Source organism: Neopelma chrysocephalum, unplaced genomic scaffold (genome assembly GCF_003984885.1).
Source record: "Neopelma chrysocephalum unplaced genomic scaffold, ASM398488v2 Primary Assembly neopelma1_63, whole genome shotgun sequence".
Taxonomy (NCBI): Eukaryota; Metazoa; Chordata; class Aves; order Passeriformes; family Pipridae; genus Neopelma; species Neopelma chrysocephalum.
The window spans coordinates 12,524,104-12,539,427 of record NW_020897720.1 but is presented as its reverse complement, the minus strand read 5'-3'; the positions used below and the strand labels follow the sequence as shown (position 1 = coordinate 12,539,427).

The 15,324-nt window shown below is 40.4% G+C and overlaps 1 protein-coding gene across 1 annotated transcript in view; it reads left to right on the top strand.

Annotated features, from left to right (window-relative positions):
- Positions 1-15,324, top strand: part of SPOCK1 (SPARC (osteonectin), cwcv and kazal like domains proteoglycan 1) — a 229,447-nt gene that overhangs the window by 161,130 nt on the left and 52,993 nt on the right. The window contains exon 6 of the mRNA XM_027682817.1: positions 10,244-10,358. Within this exon, the coding sequence (XP_027538618.1) occupies positions 10,244-10,358 (115 nt within the window). The remainder of the gene's footprint in view (positions 1-10,243; positions 10,359-15,324) is intronic.

The window sequence follows — 15,324 nt, the reverse complement described above, 5'->3', positions numbered from 1 at the left end:
TCTTAACGATGTGATGTAATGGTTGTAAAACAAGGGAATCAGCTGCTTTTGGGCAACTAACTTTGTAAGAGACTTGTATTTCAGTATTTCAGGATCTTTTCCCTTAATGCATGGGCACAAGATGCACCAGTTCTTGAGGTGCTTGACCTTAAATGCTCTGACCTTCCCGTGAGGTGCCAGCCCCTCAGCACAGAAGAAGAATTTGTTTTTTCTTTTTTTTTTTCAGAATTCATATTTTGAGCTTTTTCTAACAAACAGCTCGTTTGAGCCATTTAAAACATCAAAGGAGGTGTTTCTTGGCCTGGGTACATCTTTAATTTGAAGCAGATTTATTAAAGGCCAAAACAGGATAACACTGCAAAAGGATTAGCTGTGCTTACTTGATTTCTGAGCAAACAGACTAATTCTGCTTTCTTTGTATGGATGTCTTTCACAGCCAGTCCATTCAGTGAGCATTGAACCAGGCCTGGGGTTTGGGTTTTTCCTATTTTTTTTTTTTTTTTTAGTTTCTTGTTGCTTCTATTGTCTTCTTTAGAAATCAGAGACTTCAAAGCTTTAGGCTGCTTACCCTCCCTGGGTTGCTATGCTCCAAAAGACATTCCTAAAGCTTCTTTGCTGCTAACTGTCAAATGTTTTGTTTCAGGCTTCTTAGCATTGAGGCTTCAGCTTGGCTTTTGTTTTGATTTAGTCTTCACAAAATAGAAATTCTGAGAACTCAATTAAAAAAAAAAATAAGCTGGCATTCTTAGCACTTCAGTCTTGTTACTGTTCTGAAAGCAGCCAGAGCTGTGGCACTGCAGGATGCTGTGTGTTTTATAATTGTACTTCCACTTCAGAGTTGCTCTGTCTGTAAACAACAGAGGAAAAAACTCTCCCTGAGATCTGAAAGTTTGCTTGATACTGTACATTTCATACATGAGTAACGAGGAATGAACACTGCTGGGACCACAACGTGGACAGTAAAATCTGGGCAAACCTATTGTGAACTAGTTAACAGGTATGATGAGAAAGGATGGGAGAAGTATTCTAGAGAAGAGGATTGGCCTCCTGATGTTTATTATCAGGGAATAAGTTGTTATTTGGGAACAGAAAAAGTCAGACTGACCTTCACCTCTCACATGCAAAGACCAAATTTGGTTAGAAAATGATGATACATTTGAAAACCAAGCACATATGCTGGAAAAACTCATGTTTCCAATTTTCTAGAGGGACTCCAGCACTTGATGGTGTGTTTGGCCTATGACTGGTAGCACAAGTGAACTAATGAGATTGCTGCTTGCTATACCAGCAAGTTGTCAAACAAAACAGGGTGTTCTTTTACAGTATCTCTGTCCTTTTCCCCAGCACCATATTTTATTGACTCTAGAAATAAAAATGCAGCAAGTTTTAAGAACATAAAATCATGAAATGGTTTAGGTTGGAAGGGAATTTACAGAACATCTCATTCCAACCCCTCCTCCGTGGGCAGGGACACCTTTCACTGGACCAGGTTGCTCAGAGCCCCATCCAGCCTGATCTTGAACAAGGATGGGGCAGCCACAGCTTCTCTGGGCAACGTGACACTCCAGTTTTATTGTTGCTTTTTATTTGTGCCAGGGTTGCTAGAGGAGGAATAGACAGCATAGAACAAATTCAACAAGGAGTGAAAGGGGTATAGTAGCAACTTCTCTTTGATTTGTAAACATACAAACCTCAGAGAGAGGGTTGAGCTGTTCTCAGCCCATGCAGCCATAGAGGTCACAATCCCATCCCTGGTAAACTGTCAGAGGCATCAGACACCTTAAAGTAACTGGAAATACAATAGTAAGCACTTTGCAGTTACTGACTGATGGGGAGAGCTGGTTGAGAGATTTTTGGGCTACCAGGATATTGGCATCATACCAATTGCCCTAAAAACCTGCAGGGTTACATGCCTGCCCTTTATAGTGGTCACCAGCTGGTGCTTTTTGTCCAGGTATGGGCAGATGGATGTGGGAATGTATGGGTAGATGGAGCATTGCCTCATCTGAAATCCAGACTGGGATAGTCACATGCTCTGTTTAAAATGTTATTGACTGGGTGGAAACCCTGTGCTTGGGGATCTGAATGTCTTGGGTTGTCTTCCCTCTGCTCAGCTGGTAAAGGGAGTGTCTGTGTGTGCACAGAGCCTCAGATCGTTACCTCTTGATTATGTTCATGTTATCTGATGCGTTGTCTCCAAGAGAGAAATTAAATTGCCTTTAGTAATTTGAAGCAAATAAAAGTGACAAATCATCATTCTCATGTGATCAGTAGTAAATGGCTGCAGAATGAGAATGCATCTCAATTACGTGGTAAATACATTTTAAGCGGCATCGATCGTTCCAAGTCTCCAATTGTTTTTCTGGGATTTTCTTTACTTCTCAACTAAGATGGCTTTGGTCTATTAAAAAGGAAAAAAAAACAAAAACAAAACAGTAGCTTTGTTCCACTTTGAATAGTGCTATTAGCAATGAACTCTCAGCTCATAATTATGAAGATTTAGGATAGGGAATGATTTCATAGAGACAAAAGCAATACAGTATGAATCTAGAAGTGAAAGAAAACAAAGTGATTTTTAAAGTCCATGTCTTGAGGTGTGGCAGACTAGTGTACTGGAAAGCAAAAACTCCCATGTGCAGGTAGAAAATGGTCATCACGAGTGAGCTGTCATGCAAATCCTCCAGGAAGGCAAAGGAGTAAACATTTAGCAATAGGAAAAGCTTTTGTGCATGAATATAGAATATGGGTTATAAGGCACTATATATATTTTTTTAGTAAGCCAGCATTGCTTGCCTACACTTGCATTTGGATTCTGATCCTGCAAATATTCTCAACTAAAACTTGTTTTAATTTCCCGTTTAACTCCTCTTGGTCTCATCAGCCAGTGAAAGAAAAGTTGAAATCAGCATTGCACAAATGTTTCAACTTATGAATTGGCTCTTCTGTGTCAAGGTCCAGACCTGTCAGGTTCAGTGAGGACCTGAATTTCTTACAAGATGATAAACCAGCTGAGCTATGGCCCCACACACACCTGGGCCTGGGTGTTTCCAGAACTGGCATCGAAATTCCTTGTAAACACAAATTCAATTACTGTATGACACACTAGATTTTGGTGCCCGAAACTCTTCTCTTGTTTGCTCATAGAATGGGAACCATTTGTTTTCATTGTCACATTGCATTAGTAAATGGTCCCTTGGATATTCTCCACCTCCATACCCAGTGTAGTGTCCTTATATACCATATCATCCAGCTCATGCAATTAAATGCTTTTTTTTTTTTTAAATTTCCTGCTTCACATTGAGCTGGTTGCCACTTGTTTCTCGGGGCAGTTTGGTTTCATAGAATCATAGAATCATAGAATAGGTAGGGTTGGAAGAGACCTCCAAGATCATCAAGTCCAACCCCTGATCCAACTCCAATTACTATATCATGGCACTAAGGGCCACGTCCAATCTCTTTTTAAAAACCTCCAGGGATGGTGAATCCACCACCTCTCTGGGTAGGCCGTTCCAATGTCTGATAACCCTCTCTGTAAAGAATTTTTTCCTAACATCTAACCTAAACCTCCCCTGGCAGAGCTTGAGCCCATGTCCCCTTGTCCTATTGTTGGTTGCCCGGGAGAAGAGACCAACCCCCGCCTGGCTATAACCTCCCTTCAGGTAGTTGAAGAGAGTGATGAGGTCGCCTCTAAGCCTTCTCTTCTCCAGACTAAACAACCCCAGCTCCCTCAGCCTCTCCTCATAGGACTTGTGCTCAAGTCCCTTCACCAGCCTCGTTGCTCTTTTCTGGACCCGCTCCAGCACCTCAATGTCCTTCCTGAACTGAGGGGCCCAGAGCTGAACACAATACTCAAGGTGTGGCCTCACCAATGCAGAGTACAGGGGAAGGATCACTTCCCTGCTCCTGCTGGCCACACTGTTCCTGATGCAGGCCAGGATGCCATTGGCCTTCTTGGCTACCTGAGCACACTGCTGGCTCATGTTCAGCCTCCTGTCGATCAGCACCCCCAAGTCCCTTTCTGCCTGGCTGCTCTCCAGCCACTCTGTCCCCAGCCTGTAGCGCTGCAGGGGGTTGTTGTGGCCAAAGTGCAGGACCCGGCACTTGGCCTTGTTGAACTTCATTTCATTGGAGTTTGCCCATCTCTCCAGTCTATCCAGATCCCTCTGCAGAGCCCTCCTGCCTTCCGGCAGGTCGACACTCCCTCCCAACTTGGTGTCATCTGCAAATTTGCTGATGATGGACTCAATCCCCTCATCTAAATCATCGATAAAGATGTTAAAAAGGTTTGTATGAAAACAGAATTTTGTCCTTCGGTGGGTCTGTCCAGAAGTCCCCAAATGAGCTGATTCTGCTCTGTCTGTGAGGGCATACAGGATAATTTGTTTGGTTTGCAGCCCTGCCAGTCAAACCCTGAGATGGCTCAACGTGCCTACAAGCAGTCACCCTACTGACTCTGCAACTGTCGGCTAGTTTGGGAAATTGTTCTTATTTATTTATTTATGAAGTCTTAAATATTTGCCTTATGAAGTATTTATTTGTTTATAAACTCACGGACTGTGCTTTGGAGCAGAGCTGACCCTCTACTGAGCAATCAGGCTCTCTGTTTTCTAAAACAACTCTTTGTCTTTGCCTGATGAAAAGAAGAAGCCCCTTCTCTTCTGCTGAGAAGTTGCAGCCCAATTTTAGGGAGGTGTGCACACCTCCCTAATTATAATGCAGAACCACTAAATATACAGTTAATGTCATCCTAAATTGCATGGTTGCTGCCTCTTGCAACTCAGCCTGTTGTTTTCTGAAGCCCAGGAATCGATTATTTCTTCTTGGAAGACGAACCTCCTGGTTTTCCAGTTGCTCTGGAGATGGTAGTTGGTTGTTTAAACTTATGCTGTAATAGTCAAAAACATTTAAATGACTGATTGGATACGGCTGGGATCTAACAAAAAATGCAGCTGAAATTTTTTAAATTACATTTAAAAAAAGTTGTGTTAAGTTTTAAAGTCTTAAAATTGTCAATCCTCATTTTAAGCACCCAAGCCATATGCTTGGAGCACCTGCAGTTGGCAACATTACTGACTTACTCTGATATTTAAAGATTTCCTGGGTCTCACACTTCCCTTCTGTTCCCTGGTGATTTTACCCCGAGGGCAAAGATCTTCCAGCTCTCCCCCATTGGAGCTGCAGGATGCAGAGGGCAGAGCTGGGGAGTGGGGAGCAGTTTCTGGTCCTCGGAGCTTTGCTGTGTGAGACCTTTCGGTGTTGCTGCATTTGGCTGCATAAATCTGTTCAACCTATTTAATATCAGTGCCTTGCAACCTGGCTCTCTCTCTCTTCCTGCCCCTCCACCTGGAAGCTGTTCTTTTTTTCTAGATTATGAACCACCAGCCTGTCAGCTCGGTTCGCAATGAGACCTTCTCAAATATTAGTTGTTTACCTGAGGTATGACAAGGTCCTTCATGTCATTCCTTGCAGAAAGGGGAATTTCTGAGCCCATCAGCTATAACATCTGCTTCAAAGCTAGAGCTAGCACACGTTTTAAAAAGGCCTCAATCTGTATTTACACAATAGATTGGTTGTGTTAATTAGAGTTTATTCCACCACTGGTATGCATGCATAACTCCTATTAATATCAGCAGCAGCTCTGTATTCTCAGAAGGAAAACAGAGCTCCTAATTAGAGCTCAAGGATTTTAAGTTATCTATGTACAGCTTTTATTGCAAAGATTAAGTGCTGTGTGCTCCCCTTGTAGCTGTTCTAATAGAAAACAAATGATATTTTTTAATTATTTTTTTTTTGCCTGCACACCAGTGGTAGAATAAACTGTTTTCAGGATTTCAGGTTTTAAGAGCCTGAAAAGTTTGGAGAATCCCCATGAAAGCTTTGTGTGTGTGTCCAGCAGGGTGCAATGGGAGTGCACCATATGACATTTCTTTTGGGATTTGGAGAAAAGATACTGAACTTTTCCTTTTATTGTGACAATTTAAAAAAAAAAACACACTTGGTCTGAGTGTGTTCCAAATATGGTTGTTGCTGTTTGTTGTTTTTTTTTTTTCCATCTGATGAAAACTGGAAGAAGCAGCTTATAAAGAAAACAGTGATAAGAATCCTTGCTATGGAAGCAGTGGCAAGCACTGCTCTAAAGCTTGTAAACAAACAACCCCTCTCAAAGGGGTGTCTGAATTCCAATGGATTCTAATTATCTGCTAGGACAGATAGGTACAAAAAAGCTACTGATATCAAAAAACTCTGGACTAAAAATATATACATGCTGTAATTTCAGGAAGTTTTAGCTTCTGCCTGTGGCAGGTACTGGGTAAAAGATAAGGTGGAAAATAATGAGCTTTTGTTATTTGTATGTGTAGTTTGGGAGAGACATATTGTGAGTGAACAAAAGATACACCATAAAACAAACACTGCCCTGAAATCTTTCTTGGTGAAAACATAAAAAGCTGTAGGGTGCTAAAAATGCAGTGTCCTCCAGGCAAGAGCACTGTTCAACAGCAGAGGTTTAGAGCCACTGCTATTAATATGATATAATATTTCAGGGCTTTAACATACATTTTAATTAGTATACCATAAAATTTAACCTCCCATTTAAAATTTCATTCTTTCTCAAAAGAGGCTTCATGTTTATCTTTGCCAAGTGTATTGTCTGCTAATTCCCACGTCCTCTCCTGTTTAATTCACGTTCAGTTAATGACAGAAGCACTGGAAGTTTGGAACCTGATGCTTTCTCCTCTATTGGTGTGACTACAAGAAATTTTCAATTGTAGATTTTTGAATCCTGAATCAATCAGGAGCTGATCTTTAATGATCCTGGTGAGTCACTTCCAACTCAGGGTTTCCTACTGTCAGTGAAAGGTGCTGTCAGGGCCAGGACATGCTGCTGTACTTGGCTGCATTTTAGGCAGATACATGAGTTCCTTGTGTCAGGATGCAAAGCTCTTCAAGGCATTAATGTACTGGGCTGAACTGAACTGAACCTGTCCACAAAAACATTCAGCAGCCAAATAGACACCCTTACATGAAAGATCACAGTACCTTATTCAACAATATTACCTGCAGGTTAGATCTAAACCTGGCTGCCAAATGTTGAAAGCCAGCATAAAGGCAGAGATTCACTGTTTTATTACATCATTAAAAAAATATCTAGATTCTCCTCTAGCAGGGACTGCAGGCTGGAGACTAACAGACAAGAATAAAATAACTGGGAATAAATTTTATGTAGCTATTTCCTTTCTCCCTCAAATGTGAATGCTTATGCAAAACACATTGCTGTAGATTCACTGACAATAAAGAGGGAATCATTATACGAGTGGTGGATTCTCAGGGGAACACTTTAACCAAAACACACTCTGCAGTAATTTCCCCCATCTTAGTTGAATAAATTAATTTATGAATTTTCCATGAATATGTTCAACCATTTCTCCCCTCATATATTTTATTGATCTCCATATACATTTAGCAACAAATAACAAGAGCTGCTTTTCCATTTGCAGTAAAAATAGTTTGGAGATGTTTATGTGGGCCTTGGGGTTCAGAGTAAACAAATGCAGTTCCCACACTGGGGAGGCAGCAGACAAATACGAAGCTTGCAGGACCCAGGGAGCTCTATTAGAGCAGCTCAGCAGAGTCAGGGCACATCCAACCCTACCAGCAATCCCTGAAATCAGAGGGACCAGCCCCAAACTGGTGGCAGCTCCCAGTGAGTCCTGTGTACAATCACTGCAAGAGGCTTTGTGACTCGTGTCTGTGAAATATGTAATGTCCCTTTGGTGTGAAAGATTGATAGTTTGGATTGTTCCTTCATTTAGTCTTTGTCCATGTACTGTGTATCACTTTATTGTCTGTGATCTGAAGAAAGCCAGCAGGCTCTGTGTAGAGTGTAGATCCAGTGGCAGAATGCTCCAAAAAATGTCATTATTGCTCCACAAGACATCTCTGTGGCCTCTCTGCCTCTGAACATCACTTAGGCAATGTCATTAAATCCAAAATTGAGCTACTCATGTAGGTTATTACAGTGAATAAGCACACCATCCCATTGGAAGTGGTATCTCCATGTTTTTCATAAGGGAAGGAATAAACAGTTATATACAGTCATTGGGTGTTGAAAAATAATCAGTGTTATCCTAATTTAATATTTAAAATTATCTTTGTATTTAAAATTAATCTTCAACCCCCAACATCAAACATCTCAAACAAGTGTGGTGGGAATGGAATGGATTTAATAACCTGTGCACTTACTCACATGTGACTGTACCATTGCATTCAAATTTAGCTCTCCTCCTTGCCCTCAGTTAATAGAGCCCTTTTAAGCAGTTCCTTTTTTGGTTTATTTTTACCTTTTTGGTTGTCATTTTTATCAATCATGTGGAAAGCTGAGGAAAAACTTGCCTTGCTGTTTCTAAGTATAAAACTCTTTTTCTTTCTTAACCACACATAATAACGGGCTTGAAATAGGCTGTGCCATCTTAAAGGTGGTATTTGAAGTATAATTTCCAATGCTTAGATACATAATTTACATTTATTATGCATAATAAAATATGTAAGTAATTGATGTTCTGTGAGGGATTAAATGATCAACTCCAGCTGCAGGAAGAAGATTTATGCCCGTGCTCTTATTGACTATCAGAATATGCTGCAAAGTTGTTGCCTTCAGGACTGTACTCAGGGAGTGTTCCCCTTTCCTTCTGATGTGCTTTCTCTTGCCTTTGTGCTCTGTGCAAAGTGTATTTGTGGAGCAAACAGATGACAAATAAGTAAATATGTTCCCTTCAGCCTTGCAAGAACTTAGTGTAAAATTCAGGTTAAGCTTGCACATGTCTGTGTGTGGCCGTGCATTTCCTAAATCAGAAGGGCAGAACATCAGAGAGGGCACAGAAAATCACCTCAGTGCATTGAAGTTGGGAATGGCTGGGAGATAATGTCAACAGGATGGGATGCAGGCACAGGATAATGGTCTCCTGCTGCCAGATTAAAGCTCGGGCAAAGATGAGCCCTTCTAACAAAAAACAAACAGAGGCAAAGCCGAGATATTTGCAGTGCTTTCAAAGCAGGAGGTGTTTGTCTTGTAACAATGTCCTGCTCTGTTCTCTTGGCCTCCACTTTACTGAAATAACAGAGAGTGATGCTGTGGTTTTCAGCAGTGGCTGCTGCTCAGTGAGCTCCGGTTGCCCCCTGCATCCTACCATGGTCTCAGGATGTGTGTCCTTCAGCCTCCAGAAGAGCTGCATGAGTCAAAACTCATCGTGTCACACTGTGTGGGTGCGTTGACCTGCTTTTAGATGAATCATAGAATTAATCCATAATAGAACTCAGATTCATCAAAGGGATTTTACAGCCCAGCATTCCCATTTTCCCTGATGGGAGCCAATCCCTGTGGGGAGGAACACCAGCCTGGGAGCCACAGGAACACTGGGCATTAAAAGCCCTCAGATTCTGACCTGGTAAAAGCAGTGCTTAAAGAAGGTGAAAAATGGAACCAAATTCAGGAGAAAAAGTAGTGTATGATTCTAAGTAACAATATGCAGATACAAGGAATTATACTGTACTACTCATGGTTTAATCTTCACTCTCAGTTCTACAATTTTGGTGTATTTCTGGGGTTGGTTGCACGATGGATGGCATTTTTTAGGAAGGGTACTGGTAACTCTTTAAGTAATTTGTAGCCATTGGTAGCAGTCATTTAAAATTTCCTCCTTGTTCTGAGAAGCTGAAGGACCAGTCTCATCACCCGATGAGCTGCTTTGGTTCAGTTCTCTCTATTTTGAGAGCTCGGATCTCTTTGTGGGTGTTATTCAGACCAAGTCCTTTGCTTGCAGTGGAAGTTGAGAGCTCCCAGCCCCTCAAAAGACCAAAGGAATAAATCAGTGGTGGTGACAGAGGGCGTGATTTCACACCACGACGCAGCATAGGAAACATTTGGGATTCTGGAGGTTTGTGTTTTCTCCCCAGCTTTGCCACCCATCTCTTAGGGGATCTGGAAGAAATTGTTTCAACTTTCTATGCTGCAGATGCCAGGGAATGATAACAACCCCTTGTGAGGCACATGTAGAAGTGCTGTGCAAAACCCTGCATAGGAAGTGGCTGTTGTTGTTATCTGTAATAATAAAAACAATGAAGTTTTGCAATCAATCTGGTGCCATTACTGATAATGCAATTTGTCATTTAATCCACAACTGCTGCTTTTATATCTTGTCCTAATTAAAAAGTATTCTTTCTTTTTTTTTTTTCTTAACAATTTTAGTGCAAGTTGGAGTTTCATGCCTGTACTTCTGGCAAAACCATCACAGCTCGATGTGAAGGGCCCTGCCCCTGCCTTCCAGGACCTGAAAGCTCAAAACACAAGGTGGAGAAAACTGGTAAGTTGAGCTGTTAATGAAATTATGGCAGATTAATTCGTTCCTGCTATGTTCTTAGAAAAATGTGAGAAAGACTTTTTTTTAACTGGTTTTTTTTTTTTACACGTGTAACACTTTCTGAGAAAAAGGTAAGGTACAAATAATCATTTTCTAAACAGTGCTTTCAAACACATTAACTGCTGCAAAACTAACACCCACTTGATAGAGTCTCATAGGAAAACTGAGTTCTGGCTAATGAGTCTCATTTTTTAGTGAAAATACTTTTGAAGGAAAATATTGAAGAATCATAAAATAAGATAGAAAATAATACTACTTGATGGTTCATTATTTTGTGAGGTAAAAGAAAATCAGTAGCCTCCGTGTTAACCAACAAGTCATTTGAAGTCACACATTTAAAATATGTATTACATGGGATCTGAATTATCATTTTAACCTTTATTTTATTAATGTTATGATTAGAAGGCAAATGTATATTAGAGATATCTGTGTCTGTGCTTATGTGTGAGATTGTTTCAGTAACAAAGTCGTTTTAAATGATGCTCTATAAAGGTGAAGGTTGGAGCCTCAGCACAAATGGCCATTTTCTCTGCTGAGTCCCCTGTGCAGGGCTGAAAGCCTGGGGAGATAATTCACTCCCCCAGGGTCTTTTCCAAGGAAGCAAGCACAGGCTGTCTCGGGGTGATCTCATCCAAAGGGATGAGAAGAGACTGACTAAAAGCAGAAGTCCAGCAGCAGGAGGGGAAGTGTCATGGCCAGGTTCTGTCTGGGAGTTTCCTCCCTGCTGTGAGGAAAAGCCAATAAGCAGGAAAAAGTTGTTACCTGTAGCTGTGGTTTTCTGGTGTGAGTGCAGATGTTCTGGTGAGAGCATCTGTGGCAAAGTGAGGATCAGCCTGTTTTAAGCCTGCTTTTAAGTCCAGTGTTGTCTCCACTCTCTCAGGAGTGCTGAGAGGGTTAACTCCCTGGCAGCTGCTGGGCTCCTGTATCAGCAGCTCACAAAGCCAAAGTGGTGACTTACACAAGGTTTGCTCTGTCATGTTAAGCAGTGAAATGTGTTTGTCTTGTACATCACAGGGAGTATAAAACACACGAAGCTTTAACAACGGTCTGTTTGACACCAAATATCCAGGATCCTCTCTTCACTTTTTCTCCTGCCCACTGTGGACACGTTCTGACAGCAGCAGGCACAGAAACAGGGGGAAAATTTAGACAACATTTCTGCTGGTTGGTTCAGGCCCTGTCACTTCAGCTGAAAACACTGATGCTCCTGCTGGTGGTTCTCCCTCCACAGCACCAGTTTTCACATTAGGCCTCCATCTGCTTTCTAGGACAAAGTGTTTCTCCAGCCTGTATTTTGAAAATCCAGGTTTATTTCATTTTTTGAAAATTGTAGACGTTTTTCTGCCCAGCTTTCAAACTTCAACGAGGTATTGTAGATGGCAATGTTCTGAAATCAATATAGAACTGGAGTATTGCTTTATGTGGCTTGAATCTTCTGGTTACAGTGTGCCCACTGATAAATTGCCTTATTCATATTTTCTATTTCTTGTAGCCTTTATCAGGCTACAAGAAATATTTCTTTTTCTTTGCCCTTTCTATTCCTTTGCCCTTATCACAAAGAGTATCAGATTAATAAATCTTCAGTGACATTTTAAGCTTACAATTTCATTCACACAAGAGAAAAAAGATTCTAATAACCCTTATCTTGATAAATGCAATTTGACAGGGTATATGTATTCTGAAACCCAGGCTTTTGTTTTGCTTGACTCAAAACTTTAACTCCAGCCAACAATTTAATGAATTGAGTGATCTGCAGAGCAACTTTCCTGAAGGCTTTTTCAAGAGGCCAAACTTGAGCCAGCAGTGCTCCTGACATTGCCCTGGTGACAAGGATATTATTATTATTATTTTTAGGTGCTGAAGTGTCCACGAAAGGATTTGGTCTTGAGAAATCAAATAATCAATAGCAAAGGGGCTTTATAACTTGCTTTTCTTCTTGTTCTTTGAATGTGCCAATGATGTTCTAGTTAAGGACTTCCTTTAACTTCCTCAGTTTCCTTTCTTCAGGCATTGTCTCTTCAGTTGACTCACTGAGTGTAAATGGAGTCTCAAACTGAATTATTCAGTTTGTTACTTGTTACCTCAGTGTTATCTCTAGTCTTCACACAAAATCACTTTGTTTTCCTTATCTAGTACAATAGTGCCATTTATATGGCTGACTTAGCCTAAAAATCAGTAGTTTGATTTCTTATATAAAAATTCATATGAAAGAACTCTGCACACTCTTGGACTTGGTTTCTGCTCCTTATTTAGCTGCCAGGTTTGTGAAGTGTAATGTTAAGTAAAAAAAGATAGAGAGCTAAACCTCATGCCTTATACAGACATGTCAGTGGAAAAATACTAAAGAGAAAGTGTAAATGCTTCCAGCAAAATGGAAACCTTAGAGCTCACACATCAACTTTTTTTATGCCTATTATACAACAAGGTTAAACATATGTGGTTGTGAACGTCCAATTCGAAGACAGTTTGCATTAATCTTTACACATTCCTTCAATCATATTCAAATATTATTCCCTGATAAATTCCTTCCAGAAATTAAAAATTTAAAGGAACGTTTAATTCCCAGAGTGCTGCAATTCTAAATGTCATGACCTTTTTTTTTTTAATACGCTTGTGAATAAAATTGGCGGCAGCATCAAAGAGAAGCAACCCCAGTGTATGTGCTCAGGGGTAACAACTGACTGCAGTGTCTGAGTCGTATTCCTTCCTCCTCCCTGGGCTCCCTAGAAAACATCCCTGGTTTGAGGATGAAAATCATGTCAAAAATTGGAATTCCTTTTATAGTGCCAACTGCAACTATGGAGACATTAATAGAATAACGCAAATGCTAGCAAAAGAAAACTACACCAGAATTATTACCTTTAATGGCAAATAACAACAGTAAAATCTTTCTACCATAAAGTTAAATCTTCGAGGAGATGGCAGGATCATGTTCTTCATTTTCTTAAATGGAATTTTGAAATGGAGTCTCAGAGGTAGAAAACAGGTCTCTGTGAGGGTACTAATGGACGATTTTGGAAAAGAAGAGGAGCCCTAATACTTTTACTCTTTGCTTTTTTAGACCATTTAGATTCCTTTGATTTATCAAAACATTTGATATGCTCCATAACTCACAGCAGTACCCCAGCTCTACAGTATGCTTCCATGAGAGCTGCAGGTTTTCAAGTCTGCTGCTCAAAGGTTAAGCTGCAATCTGCCCTGAGGTTACCTGCCCTTCCAGAGTGTTTGTGACCTATTATTTAATACTAAAAAATTAATAAGGCTGTAGTTTCAACAACAAAAAAAAAGGACTAGAAACTGAGTCTGTGTGGAATGTAAGTGACAGAAATCATTTAAGACACAGAATCTTGTCTGCTGGTGTCTTCAGGTACCTCTGCAATATTAAGCATGACTTATTTTGAGACCAGACAAATCTTCTAAAACTCCACCATTAATAAAGGACTTCAGATGAGAAACACCCAGTTTCAGTTCTTCAGAACCTACTGGCAAAGGGAGAGATTTTTTTCCCCTGAGTGTGCTGTTCACTCTATCAAAAAGCCAGCACTGTGCACTGGCTGGGTCCTCGTGGCAAATGTGAATTTGTGGTTGCAGTAATGTGATTCTGCCAACTTCCCCCACAGCTCTGTGACTCCTGTCTGTTGTGTGTTAGTGGTGCAGGTGCTCAGGCAGGATGGTAAATGTTTAACAGCATCTCAGGGCTCCTTCTGACCATACCCTCCTGTGTTTTCTGAGTTAAGTGCTGTGCTCCCAGCACAGACTCCGTTTGTTGCCATCAGGGTTGCAGAGCCACTGGAGCATGAATGGATGCAGTAATTCAAAGTAGGTTTATCCCTGTCTGTGCATTGTGTGCTTCTGACCTTGCAGAAATGCCCAAGGCAACTTCTAAGGAAATTCTATTATCTTGATAGGGGGAATGTAAGGTCAATAGGCAGAAGCAAATGTATTCAAATACACCGGGCGTTGTTTGAATTTCGAAAGGGAACCAAGGGACACGTTTTTAAGTTACAGGGATAGGTCTTGGCAAGCTTGACCAAGAATTTACCTTGTTTAGGGTATAAATTCTAGCATTTAAGTACCAGCTCTACTGGGTGTGATGGATGAGAAGGTCTAATGTTCCATTCCTTTATAAAAAGAGCACTCAGTGCATGAAGTTCATTCGAAGAAATCACGGTCTTATTTCCCAAATGAGTTGTATCGCTTCTCGTGTCTGAATGACTGACAACTAAAAGAATTTAAAGTCCTGAAATCCACTTTCAGCAAATATTTCTGTTTCAAATTGCTGTTCACGGGTTTTCATGACTGCAGAGTGCATCATTTTAAAGTTTATGAAGATGAAGGGTGAGTCATGAACATGGTTGAGTTGAAATTGGTTCAGATTTGCCAGGAAATTTTCCCTTTTGTGGCTTTAGCTTTGAAAAAAAAGACTCTTCCTCACACTGAATTTCCACATAGGTTTTTAAATTACTTACTTGAATCTCAAACTCTGGGAATGATAAGACAAAAGCATTCTAAAATTAAGGTTACCAAGAGTTTCAAAGCTTTAGTAAATCTCGTGAAAACCAGGAGGGAGTTTTTCTTCTGGATTTCATCAGTAAATAGTAGGTTTATTAGTTATGCAGGATCTGATATTTTTGCTCCAAAACTTTCTGTATGAATACTGTGATTCAGTTTTTTGAATTTGTTACATGCTGAAATGACCTTACTTAAGCAAACCTCAGTTATGTAGTTTCTCTAAATAATAATTGTTGCTATTACCAATACTATTATTTTGCCTGCAAGCTTTCACACAAGCAAATCAGACTTTATTCCTTTCCTGAAAACACGAAGGATTAATTTTTTTGCATTTCTGCAAGACACCGTTTCAGTTAATATTTATTTAAAGAAAAGGAGAAAGCAGGAAAGAACATTT